Source organism: Pogoniulus pusillus, chromosome 5, assembly GCF_015220805.1.
Source record: "Pogoniulus pusillus isolate bPogPus1 chromosome 5, bPogPus1.pri, whole genome shotgun sequence".
Taxonomy (NCBI): Eukaryota; Metazoa; Chordata; class Aves; order Piciformes; family Lybiidae; genus Pogoniulus; species Pogoniulus pusillus.
Window position 1 is genome coordinate 39,907,754 of NC_087268.1, and position 17,662 is coordinate 39,925,415.

The 17,662-nt window shown below is 44.1% G+C and overlaps 1 protein-coding gene across 4 annotated transcripts in view; it reads left to right on the top strand.

Moving 5' to 3' along the window:
* Window positions 1–7,633: 7,633 nt before the first annotated feature.
* The window catches only part of STK24 (serine/threonine kinase 24), a 66,316-nt gene continuing 56,287 nt past the window's right edge, over window positions 7,634–17,662 (top strand). For 2 of the 4 annotated variants that reach the window (XR_010302393.1, XM_064143860.1), the window contains exon 1: window positions 7,634–8,010. Coding sequence is in view for 1 of the 4 variants with exons in the window: in XM_064143860.1 (XP_063999930.1) it covers window positions 7,969–8,010 (42 nt within the window). In the remaining 3 variants the exon portion in view is untranslated. Of the gene's footprint in view, window positions 8,011–8,041; window positions 8,192–17,662 lie in introns of those variants that run through there. The other 2 variants (XM_064143862.1, XM_064143863.1) reach the window with 2 other exon arrangements.

The following is a 17,662-nucleotide window of genomic DNA, read 5'->3' on the forward strand; positions in this document are numbered from 1 at the left end:
CAGTATGAAGTACAACAGTGCAAGAAGTGAAATATACACAGAACATGGTTTCCTACAAAAATATCTAAATACTGATTTTTCTTTTAGGGGGGGGGAGGAAACAACCTTTTCCCCTTCAGCATTCACAAGTCCTAAAGCAGAATGTCATTGTTTGAACTTGAAACTCTTGCTTCTGTAATTGACAAAGATAAATTCCTGACAAGATGGCTTGATGAACCAGAACTGGAATGCACAGCTGAGTCCAGCTGTAGAAGGCAATTTGCATCCATCTGAAGCTACACAAGCCTCCTCTGCTGGTATAAATACATGGCTGCAGGGTTACTTGTGGCATGATGAAAGGAGGAAAGGTTCCACCGTTAACTTTGTAGAACTGACTCCCTTTACACCAAAAAATGTTCAAATTTTAGTGGAGACACAACCTTCCCCCCCCAATATTTGTAGAGACATGATCCTCACATAGTTTGAAAGCACACTAGAAACTAATTATGTATAGGAAAAACAATCAAGGGTGGCAAAAACTTCAGTCCTGGACAACACAAGGGTATTTTTTCTTGTTAGTACCAGGGAAAAGCAAATTCCTCCTTCAGCACAGAAGGTCAGAACACCTGTCTGTCTTGTAAACATCCTTAAAGAGGCCTTATAGAAAAGGTTTCTGCACAAACTCTTGAAGTATGAAATAGCTCAATTAGTGAATGACAACCCACTGATATAATTAGAGTTCATTTCTGTGCACTGAGTCATCCTGACTGTGGGTTCTCATTTCAGAACAATGCCCAGTCTGCTTTCCTTTCTGAGAGGTCTGCTCAAACAAGGACTTATTCTTCCATGTATGAGCCATAGAACTGGCACAGGGTAGAAAATCACTGTATTAAAAAATACATATCTTTATTACTAAAAAGTGTTTCTAAAGAAGTGCTAGAGGGTGTAAATTCCTCTTTCTCAAGGCAATTTTGGTTCAAGACCTCATAAATACTCAAGCCATAAAGAGTTAGGCAGACCATTTTAAGTCCTGACTGTAAAATTCTTGATGGATAGTGTAGTGAGGAAGCTGAACAGCTGGTGTATCATTTATAAAGTGCAAGAAGAACGATACGGAAGGTAGCCTGGGAAATAAACCTCTTACATCTTGCACAGCTATAGGAGATGGATGAGTAGAACCCTGACATAGGGTCTCTGTTACCTGTCTTCCAGGAGGGTCAAGGCTGCTCAGAGTTATTGATGGCTGACCTCTGTTCCAGCAGAAAGTGACTCCTGGGGCCTGCAGGATTCAGCTGTCCACCCTTGCATAGCTCACTAGCAGATCATATACCCAGCCTTGTCGCTTACAAGCAGTACTTTCTATCAACCCTCAGTCACTTTGACCAAATCCCATTTATCTCAGAGCAAATTAGAAGCCAAATTAAAACCAGTGACAGATAAACAGCATTTCTACCTGTTCTCCAACTCAGAAATGGCTGAACAGTTTTGTTTCTGAACTGTAATTAAATAAACCTTCAGCATGCAAACATATATTAATTAACTTAAAACCCAAGTTTCTAATTGTTTGTGTGCCAATTCAGTTGTAATTATGGTATCAGTTTAGTAATATGAGGGTTTAATCCTACTCTTGTCTAAGTCAAAAGAGCAGACTCTAATAGCTCATTTCTTCTCATTCAGAGGCATTCTGTTCCTGATGTCAGTGCAGAGTAAAAGGGATGGGAATCAGCTGGCTAGATGGATAGGCTATTTGATTATCTCACTGTTCTGACACTATACATGAAGCTTAAAACTTCACTGTCTCATCACTCCTTAGTAGGCTGCCCAAAGTCCTGTTGGTTTTTTTTTGTCTTCTAGTACTCTAATTCATCAGAGATCATTACTCTCTTTAATTTGTCTCAGTAAAGACTATGGACTGAGATTTGGATGCTAGGGAAAAGTTTTTCCTAACATGTCACTGTTGTAGGAGAAATTCTCTAAGTTTGTCTGTTTTTTAAAACTCTATTTTCCTCCATTATTAGAATCATAGAATGGTTGAGGCTCGAAGGGACCTCAGAGACCATCCAGTTCCAACTCCCCCCTGCCAAAGGCAGGGACATCTTCTGCTAGGACAGGTCACTCAAGGCCTCATCCAACCTGGCCTTGAACACCTCCAGGGAGGGAGTATCCACAGCCTCCCTGGGCAACCTGTGCCAGTGTCTCACCACCCTCACTGTAAAGAATCCTTTCCTAACATCTAGTTTGAATCTCCCCTCTGCCAGTTTAAACCCATTACCCCTTGTCCTATTATTACAAGACCTTGTAAATAGTCCCTCCTCAGTCTTCCTGTAGGCCCCCTTCAGATACTGGAAGGTCACTATAAGGTCTCCTGGAAGCCTTCTCTTCTCCAGGCTGAAAAGCCCCAGCTCTTGTAGCCTGTCCTCATAGCAGAGCTGCTGCAGCCCTCTGAGCATCTTTGTGGCTCTCCTCTGGACTCACTCCAACAATTTGATGTCCTTCTTGTGCTGGGGGCTCCAGAACTGCACACAGGACTCCAGGTGGGGTCTGATGAGAGCAGAGTGAAGGGGGAGAATCCCCTCCCTTGCCCTGCTGGCCTCGCTTCTCTTGCTGCAGCCCAGCACACGGTTGGCTGCCTGGGCTGCACTTGCACACTGCTGGCTCATGTTGAGCTTTTCATCAACCCAGACCCCCCTATGTTAATCCATGTTGTTGCCAACTTAACTTTAACATTTCTGTCTGATCACTTTTCTTATGAGACAGTGTACATTCATTCCCTAGTCATCTTCTCCAGGCCAGGAGGTTCCAAAACTCTGCTTTTCTGAGTCTCTTCTCTGAGCCAAGTCATCATAATGTATTTAATTTGTTTGAACATAGTTTTCTTCCCTCTCTGGTATCTTCTCTTATGCCACAGCATCATTGTGGAAATAGAAGCTACAGACAGTTGATAACGTCGTGGATTTATAGTGAGGTATAATATTGTTGTCTCTCTTACTGCTTTCCTAATAACTTCAAACACAGTTTTATCTTTTCACTGTTTTGAAACCAGAGACAGCCAACATTGCCTTCTGGATCAGTAGGAAATCCAGCATGTAAGGTTAAACTTATTTCCTGTATGCTTTTCTCCTGTATAGTTTTCAGTGCTAAACTCCCATCTGCTGGTATGTCACTCAGCAGTCATTCACTCAGAGATTCTCCAGCAACTCCTTGTGCTTCACTTTAGTTTTTACCTCATGATACTTGGCAATGTGAGACTTTTGTCTGATTTTGGCTGATCTTGGAGGTCTCTACCAACCTGGTTGATTCTACGATTCTGTGAAAATACTGAGAATTTAATTTGGAGTACATGGCCCATCAGGCTGCCAACAAGGTAATTAAGGGCTGGGGGATAGGTTGGACTGGATGATCTTGGAGGTCTCTTCCAACCTGGTTGATTCTATGATTCTATATCATTCATTGTTTTGCTAATTGGTATAAAAAGCTTATATATAAATAATTTTGCTCTCTTGGCTCTGTTGCTGTTCCTTCACCTCTGTGACTCCTCCACACCATGTACACAACAATGCCATGCAGAGATACAGGCTGGGGTCGGAGTGGCTGGAGAGCAGCCAGACAGAGAGGGATCTGGGGGTGCTGATTGATACCCACCTGAACATGAGCCAGCAGTGTGCCCAGGTGGCCAAGAGAGCCAGTGGCATCCTGGCCTGCATCAGGAATGGTGTGGTCAGCAGGAGCAGGGAGGTCATTCTGCCCCTGTGCTCTGCACTGGTTAGACCACACCTTGAGTACTGTGTTCAGTTCTGGGCCCCCCAGTTTAGGAGGGACATTGAGATGCTTGAGCGTGTCCAGAGAAGGGCGACGAGGCTGGGGAGAGGCCTTGAGCACAGCCCTACGAGGAGAGGCTGAGGGAGCTGGGATTGGTTAGCCTGGAGGAGAGGAGGCTCAGGGGAGACCTTATTGCTGTCTACAACTACCTGAGGGGAGGTTGTAGCCAGGAGGAGGTTGCTCTCTTCTCTCAGGTGGCCAGCACCAGAACAAGAGGACACAGCCTCAGGCTACACCAGGGGAGATTTAGGCTGGAGGTGAGGAGAAAGTTCTTCACTGAGAGAGTCATTGGACACTGGAATGGGCTGCCCGGGGAGGTGGTGGAGTCGCCGTCACTGGAGCTGTTCAAGGCAGGACTGGACGTGGCACTTGGTGCCATGGTCTAGCCTTGAGCTCTGTGGTAAAGGGTTGGACTTGATGATCTGTGAGGTCTCTTCCAACCTTGGTGATACTGTGATACTATCTAGAAGAGAGCAAAAATAAAGACACAGGCAATAGTAACCCTGGCATTTTCTCCATGAAATGTTTAATATTAGGTAGCAAAAGTTCAATGGTATTCAGGAGACAAAGGAAAAGGTTCACTTGTAGTCCATTGACCTTCTTTACAGAAAGCTAACAAGATTTACTGCAAACAGGGGAGCAACTGTGGAGATACTAAACCTCACTTGATTTTTTTTTCCTTAAAAAGAAAATAACTGCAAAACTTCTTCAGAAAACAACCTAAATAGAACATTTTGATACCAGTTCTTGTGGCTGTTATTTGAATTTTGACTGAGGTAAAACTCAAATTAAAGCTTTTACATTCCTTAGAAAATTACATACCAGTAAACAAAAGAAACATTTTTGTATTTCCAGAACTGTAAACCACCATAATTTAATCTCCATGCAGCCATTATGGAAACTAGCAACTCCTTCATGAACAACTAATAAAAGAATTCCAGTACTTCAATTTTTTTATAACACGATTTCTGTCCATCATCCTTTCCATCTTTCACTGTACTCAAAAGGTGGTGTATTCAGTCTAATTTCTCAGTCAGTGTGCATGTGTGCATACAGGTAGATGCCTGAAAAAAAGCTGTTAGTTAATTTTATTCAAGTTTGACTGAGGGGCTTAAGTCTTTGTGTATTTCTGCAACTTTTAGGAATATAGGATTGCCTCAGCCCATATTAGATAATAAAGAGTATTATAACTATAGGAATCATAGAATCATAGAATCAACCAGGTTGGAAGAGACCTCCAAGATCATCCAGTCCAACCTATCACCCTGCCCTATCCAATCAAGTAGACCATGGCACTAAGTGCCTCATCCAGTCTTTTCTTGAAGACCCCCAGGGACGGTGCCTCCACCACCTCCCTGGGCAGCCCATTCCAATGCCAATCACTCTCTCTGTGAAGAACTTCCTCCTAATATCCAGTCTATACTTCCCCCAGCACAACTTGAGACTGTGTCCCTCTGTTCTATTGCTGGTTGCCTGGGAGAAGAGGCCACCCCCCACCTGGCTACAATGCCCCTTCAGGTAGTTGTAGACAGTAATAAGATCACCCCTGAGCCTCCTCTTCTCCAGGAGAAACTTCAGAGGGAGTTCTAACAATAAGACCATTTACTATTTTAATGTTTCCTGCAGTTAAGAAATTTGTACATTTTTTTGTAGTGAATTACCTACTGAAAAGTAACTTAAGCTGCAGTGGATGCTTGCCTCTTTGATGCAGTTGAAAAGACAGTGAACTATCTGAGGGGTGGGTGTCAAGTGGAGGGAGCAAATCTGTTTTCGGTGGTGCACAGTAATAAGACAAGGAACAGTGGATACAAACTTGAACACAGAAGGTTTCACCTCAACATGAGGGGAAAGTTCTTTACAGTAAGTGTGATGGAGCACTGGAACAGGCTGCCTGAGGGAGTTGTGGAGTCTCCCTCAAAACCTGTCTGGATGCATTTCGGTACAGACTACCCTAGAGCATCCTGCTTTGGCAGGGGGGTTGGACACGATGATCTCTGGAGGTCTCTTCCAACCTCTTAACGTTCTGCGATTCTGGATCCCAGACTCAGTGGCCAACAGGTTTGAATGATTTTAATACTCATCAAACTGCCTAGCTTTTTGTGTGGATAAAAATGAAAGAATCTTAAGGCACTCCACTATGCATTGGACTGTTTCCAATGTGATGGAACCTTTCAGTCATCACAGAATCACAGAATTAACCAGGTTGGAAAAGACCTCTGAGATCATTTAGCCCAACCTACCACCTAACACCTTCTAATTAACTAACCCTTAGTACTAAGTGCCTCATCCAGCCTCCTCTCAAACACCTCCAGGGATGGCCACTCCACCTTAGGGTATCTCATTTTATGCTTAGGGAAACAGTTTCCTGGCAGTGAGCCACATCCCAAAAAACAGCACTGTTGTGATAGGAAAAAAAATAAACCTTTTGATTGCCAAATCTTTAGAAGCATCTGCCTGAGAAGCTCAGAAGTGCCGTGTAGGACACTGCCAAGGTGTGCACTGGGATGCACGCAGCACAGCCACTTCATCCTTGATCTGGATCCTTTGCTAAACACTTGATCAGCATTGCACAGAGCCAGACAGAGTTTTGCTGAAGGCAGAGGGAAACCCAAGGCAGCAGGGAGCACAGCTCTGTGTTCTGCTTCTTCAGACAGCCCACTGCTGCTGTTTAGATTTCACCAGTTCTTCTCCCGTTTAGGATCCATCTAGTGAGCTGGAATAAGGAGAGAGAGTCTCAGCTTAAATAAGCCAAACACAGGGAGTGTAGCCATTATCAAGTTCTAAAGGGTTTTTGCGTGGGTCCAGGGTTTCTCTTGTGTATGGGAGACCTGACTGCTGAGCGGCCCTTCTTCCATTTAGGAGTATTGTGCAAACATGACTATCACTTTGGTTCACTGCATTTGCAGCTTCTGACAGGAAATCAAGTGCTTCCTGAAACCATAGACCTGAGTAGAGCCATAGCATTGCCGTGACCTTTCTCAAAGCATCCGAGTGAAGGGGCGGCAGGCAAAGGACATACCAGATGCTGTCTACAGTTTCTGCCATCTTGAGCTATCGCCTCCCCCCGGCTTCCTTATTTTAAGCGAGCAGTGATGCTTGCCTCGCTTCACCTGTCCTGCCGCACCGGCAGCCGAGCAGTCGTTCGTCGCTCAGGCTGCCCGAGAGGAGAAACAGGTCCGTTAGCTGCGAGCTGTCTCCACCGAAAAGGCGAAAGGCTACGGCCCCCGGTGCGTCCCCCTCACCTCCCGCCCCGAAGAACGATGCAAGCCCGACGGCCAAGAGACGGCACTGCTAGAGGTTCTTTGGGGACTCCGGCTCGGGCCGGCGAGCCGCCGTACCCCGCGGTACGTATGGTCGAAGGGCGGCCAGCCTCGGCGCCGCACCGCTCCGGCGATGCACCGCTCCGGCGCCGCATGGCTCCGGCGCCGCACCGCTCCGGAGATGCACCGCTCCGGCGATGCACGGCTCCGGCCATGCACCGCTCCGGCTCCGCACCACTCCGGAGATGCACGGCTCCGGCGATGCACCGCTCCGGCGCCGCACCGCTCCGGCGCCGCACCGCTCCGGCCATGCACGGCTCCGGCTCCGCACCGCTCCGGCGATGCACGGCTCCGGCGCCGCACCGCTCCGGCCATGCACGGCTCCGGCGCCGCACCGCTCCGGCCATGCACGGCTCCGGCGCCGCACCGCTCCGGCCATGCACGGCTCCGGCGCCGCACCGCTCCGGCCATGCACGGCTCCGGCGCCGCACGGCTCCGGCGAGCCGCCCCCCGCGAGCCGCCCCTTCCCCGCCCGCAGCGCGCGCAGGTAGCCGGGCAGGGGAGGCGGGGCGGGCGCGCGCCGCCGCGGCCTGCGCTGCCTCCGCCCCTCAGGTTTGTCATCGGCCCGCGGCTGGGCCCCGCCGTGAGCGGCCGGGGGAGGAGGAAGAGCCGGGATGAGGAGGCCGCAGCTGTCTCGTCCGTGACCGGGGCCTGAGCACCCCGAGCCGGACGTTTCCGCCACGGCCGGCGCACAAGCGCCGCTCGATCAGGGGAAGGGCGAGTAGGAGGAGGAAGAGAACTCTGTGTGTGTGAGAGTGTGAAGATGAACTAAGCCTGACCCCTGGAGCCGACTGAGGAGACTCGGCTCCCTCCCCGCCACGTCTGTGCTGCTGTCGTCGCTGCCACCGCCATGGCTCACTCCCCCGTGCAGACGGGCCTGCCGGGGATGCAGGTGAGGGTTAGCTGCCTCCGTCGCGCCGCCCCGGGCGGCAGGAGAGGCCAACCCCAAGGGCAGGCGCGGACGCGCACACTCGGAGGCCAGCGGAGCGCGGAGCGAGGGATGGCTCCTCGCTGCCTCCCCCCTTGAGTGAGGAGCGAAGGGGATCCGTGTGGAGGGGCGCGGTGTGTTGTCGGTAAGGGAGTTCTTTGAGGCAGAGGGACAGGGCGAGGGGAGAAGGCGCCTCTTCACTCAGACCCGGCCCTGGGAGCTGAGCTGGGGGGAAGGAGCGGGATCCGTAGAGACGAGACGTGCCGTCAGTACCTCGCGTAATGCCTAATGCGGGCTCTCCGCCTGGTGAATCCATCCTTCCCTTCCTCTCTCCTTTCTCAGTAGCCACTGTTTTGCTGCAAATGTGCGTAGCGGAGGGGTGCTCATGGTTTGTCCCTCTGTCTCCAAGTCCAGTAGCTCTCGTTTTAAATCATAAAACGAAACGTGTTTTGGTGGGCAGTTTTCGGTTCCATCGTTTTCATGTGATGACGGGAAGCATCCATAAATCCAGGACCCGAAAATGCTGACCTTCAGTGCGTGCTGCAGTGCCCATCTCCGTGGTGCTGGCTAGCAGGAGTGCTGACTGAGGTAGATGTTCAGGGATCGCCTTTGGCCCTAGTGTTTTGCTCCAAGAGTTGTTTAGCTGCTGTTATATATGCTGGAATTTGCTGCTTTTGTGTTGTAACGGTATTTTTGAAATAACTGATGTGGTTTTCTGGTGACTAAGCTGACTTCCCCCCTCCCTTGTTTTTCTTAGTGCAAATACAAACTCCTGTCAGAAAAAAAACCAAACATTTAAGGTGGTTAGTATTGATGTGCTGTTATTCTAATGTTTTCCACAGCTTCTTAGAAACTTTCCTGCCCCGATCTCCAAGATAAAAACTAATGAATGGCATGTAGAGTTTTTCTTTTATTTATCTCCTGGATTGAAAGTGTTTGTGCTTCATTTGGTTTAAGTATTGATTTACTCTGGTTTGTTTTTCCCATGAGCCAAGAGGCAAAGTCATGAATGCTTTTTCTTTGCATAACCTGAGATTTGAATTTTAAATGTTACATGTTTAGGCATAGCATGAATTATATTCTCAGGTGTAGTACCGTATGTCAAAGAGAGTACTAGGCCCTCACTTCGAGCTGATTTATTGCTCTGTAGGTAATGCTGTTGAATGTTCAAGTTCACCTTCCAAATAGGATCAGTTTATCAGTTGCCAACCACTAAGAGTTAAGGGCTTCTTGCTTTGAGTGGAGGTTAATGGTGCTTTTAAAAATCGTTTTGAAATGTGTTAGAACCAGGATGACTGCTTACTTAGAAGTAGAATCTGCAACATTTTAGAATGAAGTAGTCAGGTTTGTAGCTGCTCAGAAGTGAATGAAGATTGTTTCAGCATTGTGTGTGTCCTGCTTATGTGTGTGTCTGCACGATCTCCCTAAGAACCTGCATTTTTTATGCATTTGAGTTAGTTTTTAGTTTGCAGTATTCCTAGCTGCCCTAGATGGGTAGATTTTCAGGGGTTTTGTTAGTTCACTTAATTTAGGAGTTTGCTTCAGACTTCTTTTCATTCAGGACATTGTTATTTTTGTCATGATTTTTTATTGTATTACTTGGAAACTTTCTCAAAACAAAACAAAACAAAAAAAAAAACAAACAAGGTAAAGGCCCACTGATAGATAGAGGTCTAAAATCTGTCAGCAGTGTGAATACTATATGCTGTTGTTTCTGTGCCCAGCTCAAGATGCCCTTATCCGTTTCTGTAATTTCATAGTGGTCTGTTTCTCTTTGATTTTACTTGCAGATAATTATTTAGAGTAAGGTATGTACAATGTGTGACATGTACTTTAAAAAAGTGGAGGTTATGGTTTGGAACATTTTATGTAGAAAGGAAGGCAATAGAGCTTAGTTCTCTGAGTTATAATTGCATTGCCTAAATCACGAGACTGTCTTTTCTTTTTCTGTTATGTGATCCTTCCTCCCCACCTACCAGCTCCTGCAACATATGATGTAAGCAGTGTCAGTGACAAGTTATGCAGCTTTCTCCTACATTCTTTGCTGTATAAACAAGAGAGCAGTCAGTATCCTCGTGTGAACAGGATTAACTTCTCGACTCTGAAAAAATCACATGCAGGGACAATGCTTTGTTAATACTGTTTGGCATGAGCATAGTAGTATGTAGATAGAGCAGAGGAATGAAGGATTAATGTATGTCTCTCTGAACAACCTATCTGATCAATGTTTGAAGAGTGATGCTTAAAAAGCGAGTGGGTAGAGAGTGAGCCAAGGGAATGAAAAACTGTGGAGGAAATGTAGGATGGTGCTGGAAGGTTGTCAAAATCTGAGATTTGCTGTCTGCTGTGAAGTGGGCATGTTGTAACCTGAATAAAAACGGACTTGGATTTTGACCTAAATTTCTATTCATGCAAGTAAGTTTTGACTCAAAATTTAAGCTGCCTTTGGTATAAGGGCTTTAGATAGGAGTTGGAGTGTATGGTGTGAAGGTGCATCATTACTAAACTGATGGCATATTGTATTCCTTCTTTATAGAGGTGACCTGGGGGAAATGCTGGTTTGTCTGTAATGCATGCAATTTCTGCAAGGCTGGTGTGGCATAACTGTATATGACCTTGATTTTTCAGACTGGCCTCCATTTCAAGACTGTGGTAAGCTTCTATAGCTTCCTCATAGAAGCTGTATTTTAAATAATAAAATACTGTGTTTATAAATTTGTGCTAGGTGTTCTTGGTGAGCCATAATGAAGCATTAAGAGTGTGTTGGACCCAAAGGTTCAGGGAACATAGACTGGCAGAAAAAAGATTTAGGGATAAAGCTGCAGAACACTGTACTGCAGTACAATAAGGTGTTGGGTGTGTAGCTGCAGCCACTTTTAAGGTAATTTTTAATAATAAATGCTAAAATGAATAATTATTAAATCACAGAGTGATAAGGGATGGACGGGACCTCTGGAGATCATCTAGTCCATTCCCTGGGTTTCCCTAGAGCATATTGCACAGTGTGGTGTTCAGGTGGGTTTTCTCCAGAGACAAAGACTCCACCACCTCTCTGAGCAGCCTGTTCCAGTGCTTTACCACCCTCAAAGTAAAGTTTTTCCTCCTGTTTAGACAGAACTTCCTATGTTCAAGTTTGTGCCTGTTATCTCTTGTCCTGTTGCTGGGCACCACTGAAAAAAGACTGGCCTCATCCTTTCGACACCTATCTTACAGTGTTTATAAGCATTGATAAGATCCCCTCTCAGTCTTCTCTTGGCTAAAAGTCCCCAAGTCCCTGAGCCTTTCTTAAGAGAGATGTTCTGGTCCTCTAATTGTAGCTCTTTGCTGTAGCCTGTCAAGCAATTTTCCATCCTTGAACTGGGGAGCCCAGAACTCGACACAGTACTCCAGATGAGGTCTTGCTGGGGCAGAGTAGAGAGGGAGGAGAATCTCTTTTGACTTACTTGCCACACCTTCATGTACCCCTCGTTGCTACTTGCCTTCTTGTCCACAAGGGCACATTGCTGGCTCATAGTCGTCCTGCTGTCTACCAGACTCTCAAGTATTTTTCCACAGAGCAGGTTGGCCACTAACCTATGCTGTTACATGGGGTTATTCCTCCCTAGGAGCAGTATCCTACACTTGGCCAACTCTACAACCTGTCCAGATCACACTGGGTGGCTGCACAGCCTTCTGGTGTGTCATCCACCCCTCTCAGTTTTGTGTCATCAACAAACCTGCTGAGGATTACTTCATTCAAGTAATCAATGAATGTTTTGAACAGTGTTGACCCTTGGGGAACACTACTTCTGGACCTTCAGCTAGACTGTGCCATAACTACAATCCTCAGAGCTCTAAATGTCTTTCTCCTCTCTTTCTCCATATAAAAAAAGATGAGGTTAAGCTGCTCCTGATTTGCTTGCATTGTTTCTAAAGTTGGAGAACCAGAAAAGCAGTATTTTACCTTAGCTTTTCCACGTACAGAATTCTGTGTGAAATAGCTATGTAGAAGAGCTTTTATAAACCTATTTTAAAATTAGCCTTATGTTAGTACCAAGAAGAATGCTTTAAACTCCTCCTGAAGAAAGATAAATAATTCTTGGCAGCTTCAAATGCTGAAGAAGTGAAAAAAGCCCACAGGTGGTTTGCCTTTTTGAAGGCACTGAACGTTGCCTTGTACTTCAGGCAGTACAGTTCCACAGTTAGAATGGACCTAGGTATGACTTCTAATTGTATTTCTAGGTGCTTCCATTACAAAGGTAATGAAAAACTGACCTAGGGAGGGTGTCCCTGCCCATGGTAGGGGGTTTGGAACTAGATGATCCTTGGGGTCCCTTCCTACTCTGACAAATATGTGATTCTGTGAAAGTCTTCAGGTGAATTGGAGAGTTTCAAATATGCCTCTGTAATGGTACTTTGGGACATGGTTTAGTGGGCATGGTGATGTGGGGCTGACAGATGGACACAATAATCTTGGAGGCTTTTTCCAACCTTAACAATTCTATGATTCTATACTCCTGGGTCATTTGACTGTCTCTACCTCTTGTATACTTTCTCTTTTTAAGGTTAGTCTGGAGTTCCTTTTCCACCCATACAGCCTCCTGACCATCTTTTATTGTCATCCTGCATGTCAGATTGATCATTCTTGAACTTGGAGCAGGTTATCCTTGAAAACCAACCATCTCTCTCTCAAACTCTGATCCAAACGAGTTATGTTACAAACATTGTGCGAGGCTGTAGCCTTGCAGTTAGGACAAATAAATGCTTTGCGGTTAAGACAAGGAACAAAATATACCAGCTCAAGAGGCTTTGGAATGCACAGGGAGGATGGATGGCCTTGTCCCCTTGCCAAATTTGCATCTGTTCCACGGAGATAAGAAGTTTGCTGCTCACTGTGCAAAGGCTAATAAAACCCAGGGTCTCTGCAACCCCTGACTCCGTCGATGCCAAGAGTTCATTCTGCCCTTCCCCGTTGTCCATGTGCATATTGGTAGGCACTGGCTTCAGCAGTTCCCATGCAAATTAGCTGACACGTCACAGAACCACAAAGCAATACCCCTCTTGGCAGGGAATAAAAGTTATTTGAACACACTGACAGCTGCATGCCTGTTACTGAACTCCCAAGGAATGGACCAGGAAAGGCATCACTGGAACCCTGACTGGTGTTCTGGATCTTTACCTGTTCTCTCTCTTTCTCTCTCCTATTCTCTTAGACACACCAACACACCATATATATAGACACATATAACTTTAGTCTGGCAGTTAACAAATCTCCTTTTGTGTGAAACTATGCTCTAAGTCTCCTTTATTCAACTTAAGAGATCATCAAACCAGAGCAGTTCCCTTTTCCCACCTCTCTCTCTGAGCAGGATGTGATGCTCTCCTTGATCTCTGTTGTCTCTGGGAATTCTTCTAAGCAGTTCCCTGACCTGTCCACTATTCCTTGAGCCCTTCACTATTAGGACTGAGGAGAAAACCACCTGGACTTTGGTGGTCTTGACCCTCACTGTCAAAACTGTGTAGTTGTGTTTGATTTGCTCCAGGTCTCTTCAGTGGTACCTGATGTGCGAGAGTAGGGTGAAAGTAATAGTCCAAGTCTTGAACAAGCTTTAGCAGTCTCTCCAGAATGTCCTAGATTTAAGTTCCTGGCAAACACCAAACTGTCCTGGATAGCAGCTTAGGTCAGCAGATAGGGACCTTCATCCCTCACAGGCTGAGTCTCCACTGTTACCACTTAGAGATTCCGCTGTTCTGGTCATAAAACAAAACAAATGGTTTGTGTACCCTGTTGCTATATTAAATAGATCTACTTGTGTAAGTAGTACAAAAGTTTGAACAAGAAGTTGATGTATCGCAGAAGATAAAATTTTGTTTCTTCCTTAATGTGGTAAGTTATGCACCTAACTTAAGATATCTAAACTTCTCAGTCACTTCTGATGAGTGCATATGAAGTAGTCAGTGTTTCTGTTCTGATTTCCAAAACAAATTTCTGTCAACCTCAAAGGACTAGATGATCCCCAAAGGTCCTTTCCAAATCCTACCATTATGTGATCATTTTGTCTGAAAGGAACGCCAGATAATCTCCACACATTAACAATGACCAATAACAATGTCCCTGCTCTCTTTTCTCCATCTATTTTTATCTTTCAGTTTTAGCAGTTGAAAGAAGTCTCAGTGTCTTCTTTAGAATGTGAAAGCGTGGTGATGTGTAATTACAGGATAGAGTAGGAAACCACAAAGACATGTCCCAGGTGGCAGTGGCCTTAAAGTCTTCCTCTCTGTTTTCATGTGTACTTAAATTTGTACTAGAACATGCATTGACTGTGCTTTAAAATGTAATTTGTGTTCTAAGTTCTGATTTAGATGTAAGTAATTTGAGAACATATCAGCTGAATGGGGTGAGAGTCAGAGCCAGTCTAGTCATATTTTGTCTTTTACAGTGGTAATTTGAAGATGTCTAAGAAAAAGTGTAAGAGTACTGTCATTCATAGTACTTCTGTGACATATTTCCATAGCTTCTGCTAAATTTTACTGCTCAGGGATTTCCAGAGCCAGAAGTGATTATCTTGGTGGATTATTTTTTTTCCTTCCATTACTTCTGCAGTCTTTAATTTTGTAGAGATTACTGTCTGCAGCGTCCTATTACAGTGTGCATCTAGGTTTATCTGCATGCGAGTGAGCAAACAAAGGTTCAAAACATGCTTTTTACCTCCAATTGTGGTAGCAAGACAACAGTGATCACTAACAAGCAAAAGCCAGTTCACCGTGTGGTATTTTATTTTCACCAGAAATCTCTCCGCCTCTTCACGTGATGGTATATTTGGCTCGGTCTTGATAGGCAATGAGGATTGGACTGACTGATTGGAAATTGATTTGGTGAAACGAAAAGTATACAAAACAAGCTGTCAAAATGTGATGGTCAGTTTCAGAAGAGCAGGCAGAGAAATTGGTCATCTACAAGTAAAATCAGTTGCCAAAATATGCCTGAGAACTTGAATAGAGATGACTTGTAATGCTTTTAATTTAAAGAGAAAACCAAAGGGTTTAACCCTTTCCTACGACAACTGGATTCAACCTTCGTAGGAAGAGGTTAGGAAAAAGAACTGAAGCGAGATGCAGAAAAAGACTGTGTTAAACTTCTGTTGTAGGTCAAAAGGGTTATGGATAAAATCTCATCTAGTTTGAATTTCAGTAACATTTCCTGTTGAGCTATAGGGGCAGATAGTGGAAATGAGAACAATGCGATTGATAAAAATAAGTACATTGTAAGTTGTATGCAGGCTGGGCTATGAGGGAAGTAATGGAGAAGTAATGTAAGAGTGGATGATATTGCTGATTTCTCCAGAATTGTTCTTGGCAGTTGACAGCTGAAAAGTGACCTTAGCAAAAAAAAAAAGACTATGCATGCTAATAAAATTTGCTGATGGTACAAAATTTAAGGGCACCTGTTACACTTGCGAGGCTGTTACTGAAGAGCTACACAACATTGAGGATTTGTATTACTGAATGAATAGTATCAAGTACAGCATATCAAAGTATGAATTATTACACAGAACTTTTGCAATAGGTTGGAAGTTTATTAGGTGGAAATCTGGAGGATTAGAAAGAGGCAAGTGGGTTTTTTTTTTGGTCACAGCTGAGTTTGAGCAAAGAGGCCAAATTGAACAGAGGATCTGAGAATTTGTCAGGCTATCCTTAGTCCATAAAAGTGGACAGCAGTGATGTTAAGTACTGAGAAGAGTTTAAGTGCAGTATGTTTGGAGGTTTTTTTTTTTGATCAAGGTCAAATGTAGTGAATCCGATGATGAACAAGTACAGAGAGGTTATGCAAATCATTGAATGAATGGTGACTGTTTCTGGTAAAAAGCACTTTTTTCTGCATCACTAGAAGCAGAGACCGAGACAGAACGGTTTGGTGGTGGATCTAGCTCCTCCTCAATCAAGATGATTAGCTTAATCCTTTTGCTGCAGATGTTGCTGTTCTGTGATACCTAGCAATACTTGGTGTGCTCAGTGTGCTGCTTTGAGGTTAATTGGAATATTCTAATGAGAGAAAATAGATCATTGGTTATAAAGGAATAATAATGATAAATTCTGTGTCATTCATTGGTTTGCTAAAAAGGGCTAAAAAGCTAAAATGTAAACAATTCTTTCTTCTCCTCCTTTGCTTTTAAGCATCGGATCTATTCGCTTGTCCTTTGCTTCACTCTAATATCTTTACTAACAGATAACTAGTAAGCTTTGCTGATTGTTTTGTTTGTCTGGGAGAGAGAGAGTGGTTTTGAGCCCCTTCTGGACAGTTTCATTGTCAGGAAGGGAATTTGGATTTCTGTATAATTTCTAATTTGTATGTAATTGTAAATACATTGTGTATATATGTGTGTAAATTTAGCTTTGCTGTAAATATAGCTTTATCTTATTTCCAGGCTGTCTGAGCTGGTCTGGTAAATTTCAGTAGTGTGTGTGTGTGAAAGTTCCTAACCCACCACACTCAGTTACATGAATGCTCTTTTATCTGTTCCCTTTATTGTAATATTAGTAGAAAAAAGCTTTATGCTTAGTAAAAGCTTGCAAAGAGTAGAATCAGCAAACCTGTAGTGACAGAATCTATGGAAAACGTTTCCTGTATTCAGTCATATAGAAAGAATATTTAGAAAGCTATTTATTTATTTTGACTCTGTTGAAAGTATTTACCAGATCTATTTTCAGTTGTTTTAGTGAGAATCCCTTCCAGACGTAATATTGAAAAAATGAATGGGAATTGGCAACTCAGCTCCTTTCCAATTCAAGCAGTTCGTTATGTATCTGGAGTTCTGATGTCTAAATTTTGAAACTGAGCAGCTCATTAAAGAGAGACCAAATGGCAGTTTTCCCTAAACAAAGGCTGCCAGTGGTTCAAGGCTCTCACTTCAAACACCTGGTCTCCTGAGATGAAAATTTAGGCCTTCTTACAGAGTGAGAGCACTGTTTTTTTAATCAACTACTACCTCCTCTTGCTCACAATGAAATTCAGGAGCAGCAACATTAAAAAGTTTTAAAGCTAAGAAATATGTTTTACAGAAGTTGTGATTTGGAAGGAAAAGGATTTTTTTTTCCTTTCCATTGAGAAGGAGCTGTTAATAATTTAAATTTTATCAATTCCAGTTTTTATTGGTCAATATTTCAAAACAGCTGCAAAAATTTGATTGTAAAAAATAAACTAATAACAGCTCTTCTATGCTTCTCAGGACTTCCAGGAACAGGAATTATTAACACAAAATGCCTGGGAAAATGTTCTTTTGCAGTTATTTTGTAGAACTGCTGCCTAATACCAGAATCTCATCAGTCTTGATACTGTAAAAATGAAGCTATGAAAGTTCTGCAAGTCTCTGAAGATTGTGGTGTTCTATAGTACTGGGCTTTAATGTATGATTCTTAAAGATGTTTGAGGGGGGAAAAAGGACACTAGTAGTCACTACATATGGCCAACAGATCTCAAAGAGCTGCTGGCAGGTAGCCCTTGTATATTTGTCTGTGTAAACAAGAGCAGTATGCTGTGGTTTTGAGTAGTGCTGGCTCTTTAGTGTCTAGAGGTGAAATACCAGACACAAAAAGAATTTCTAGGTAGCTGTGATTGGTGTTGGTTTGTGACCTTACC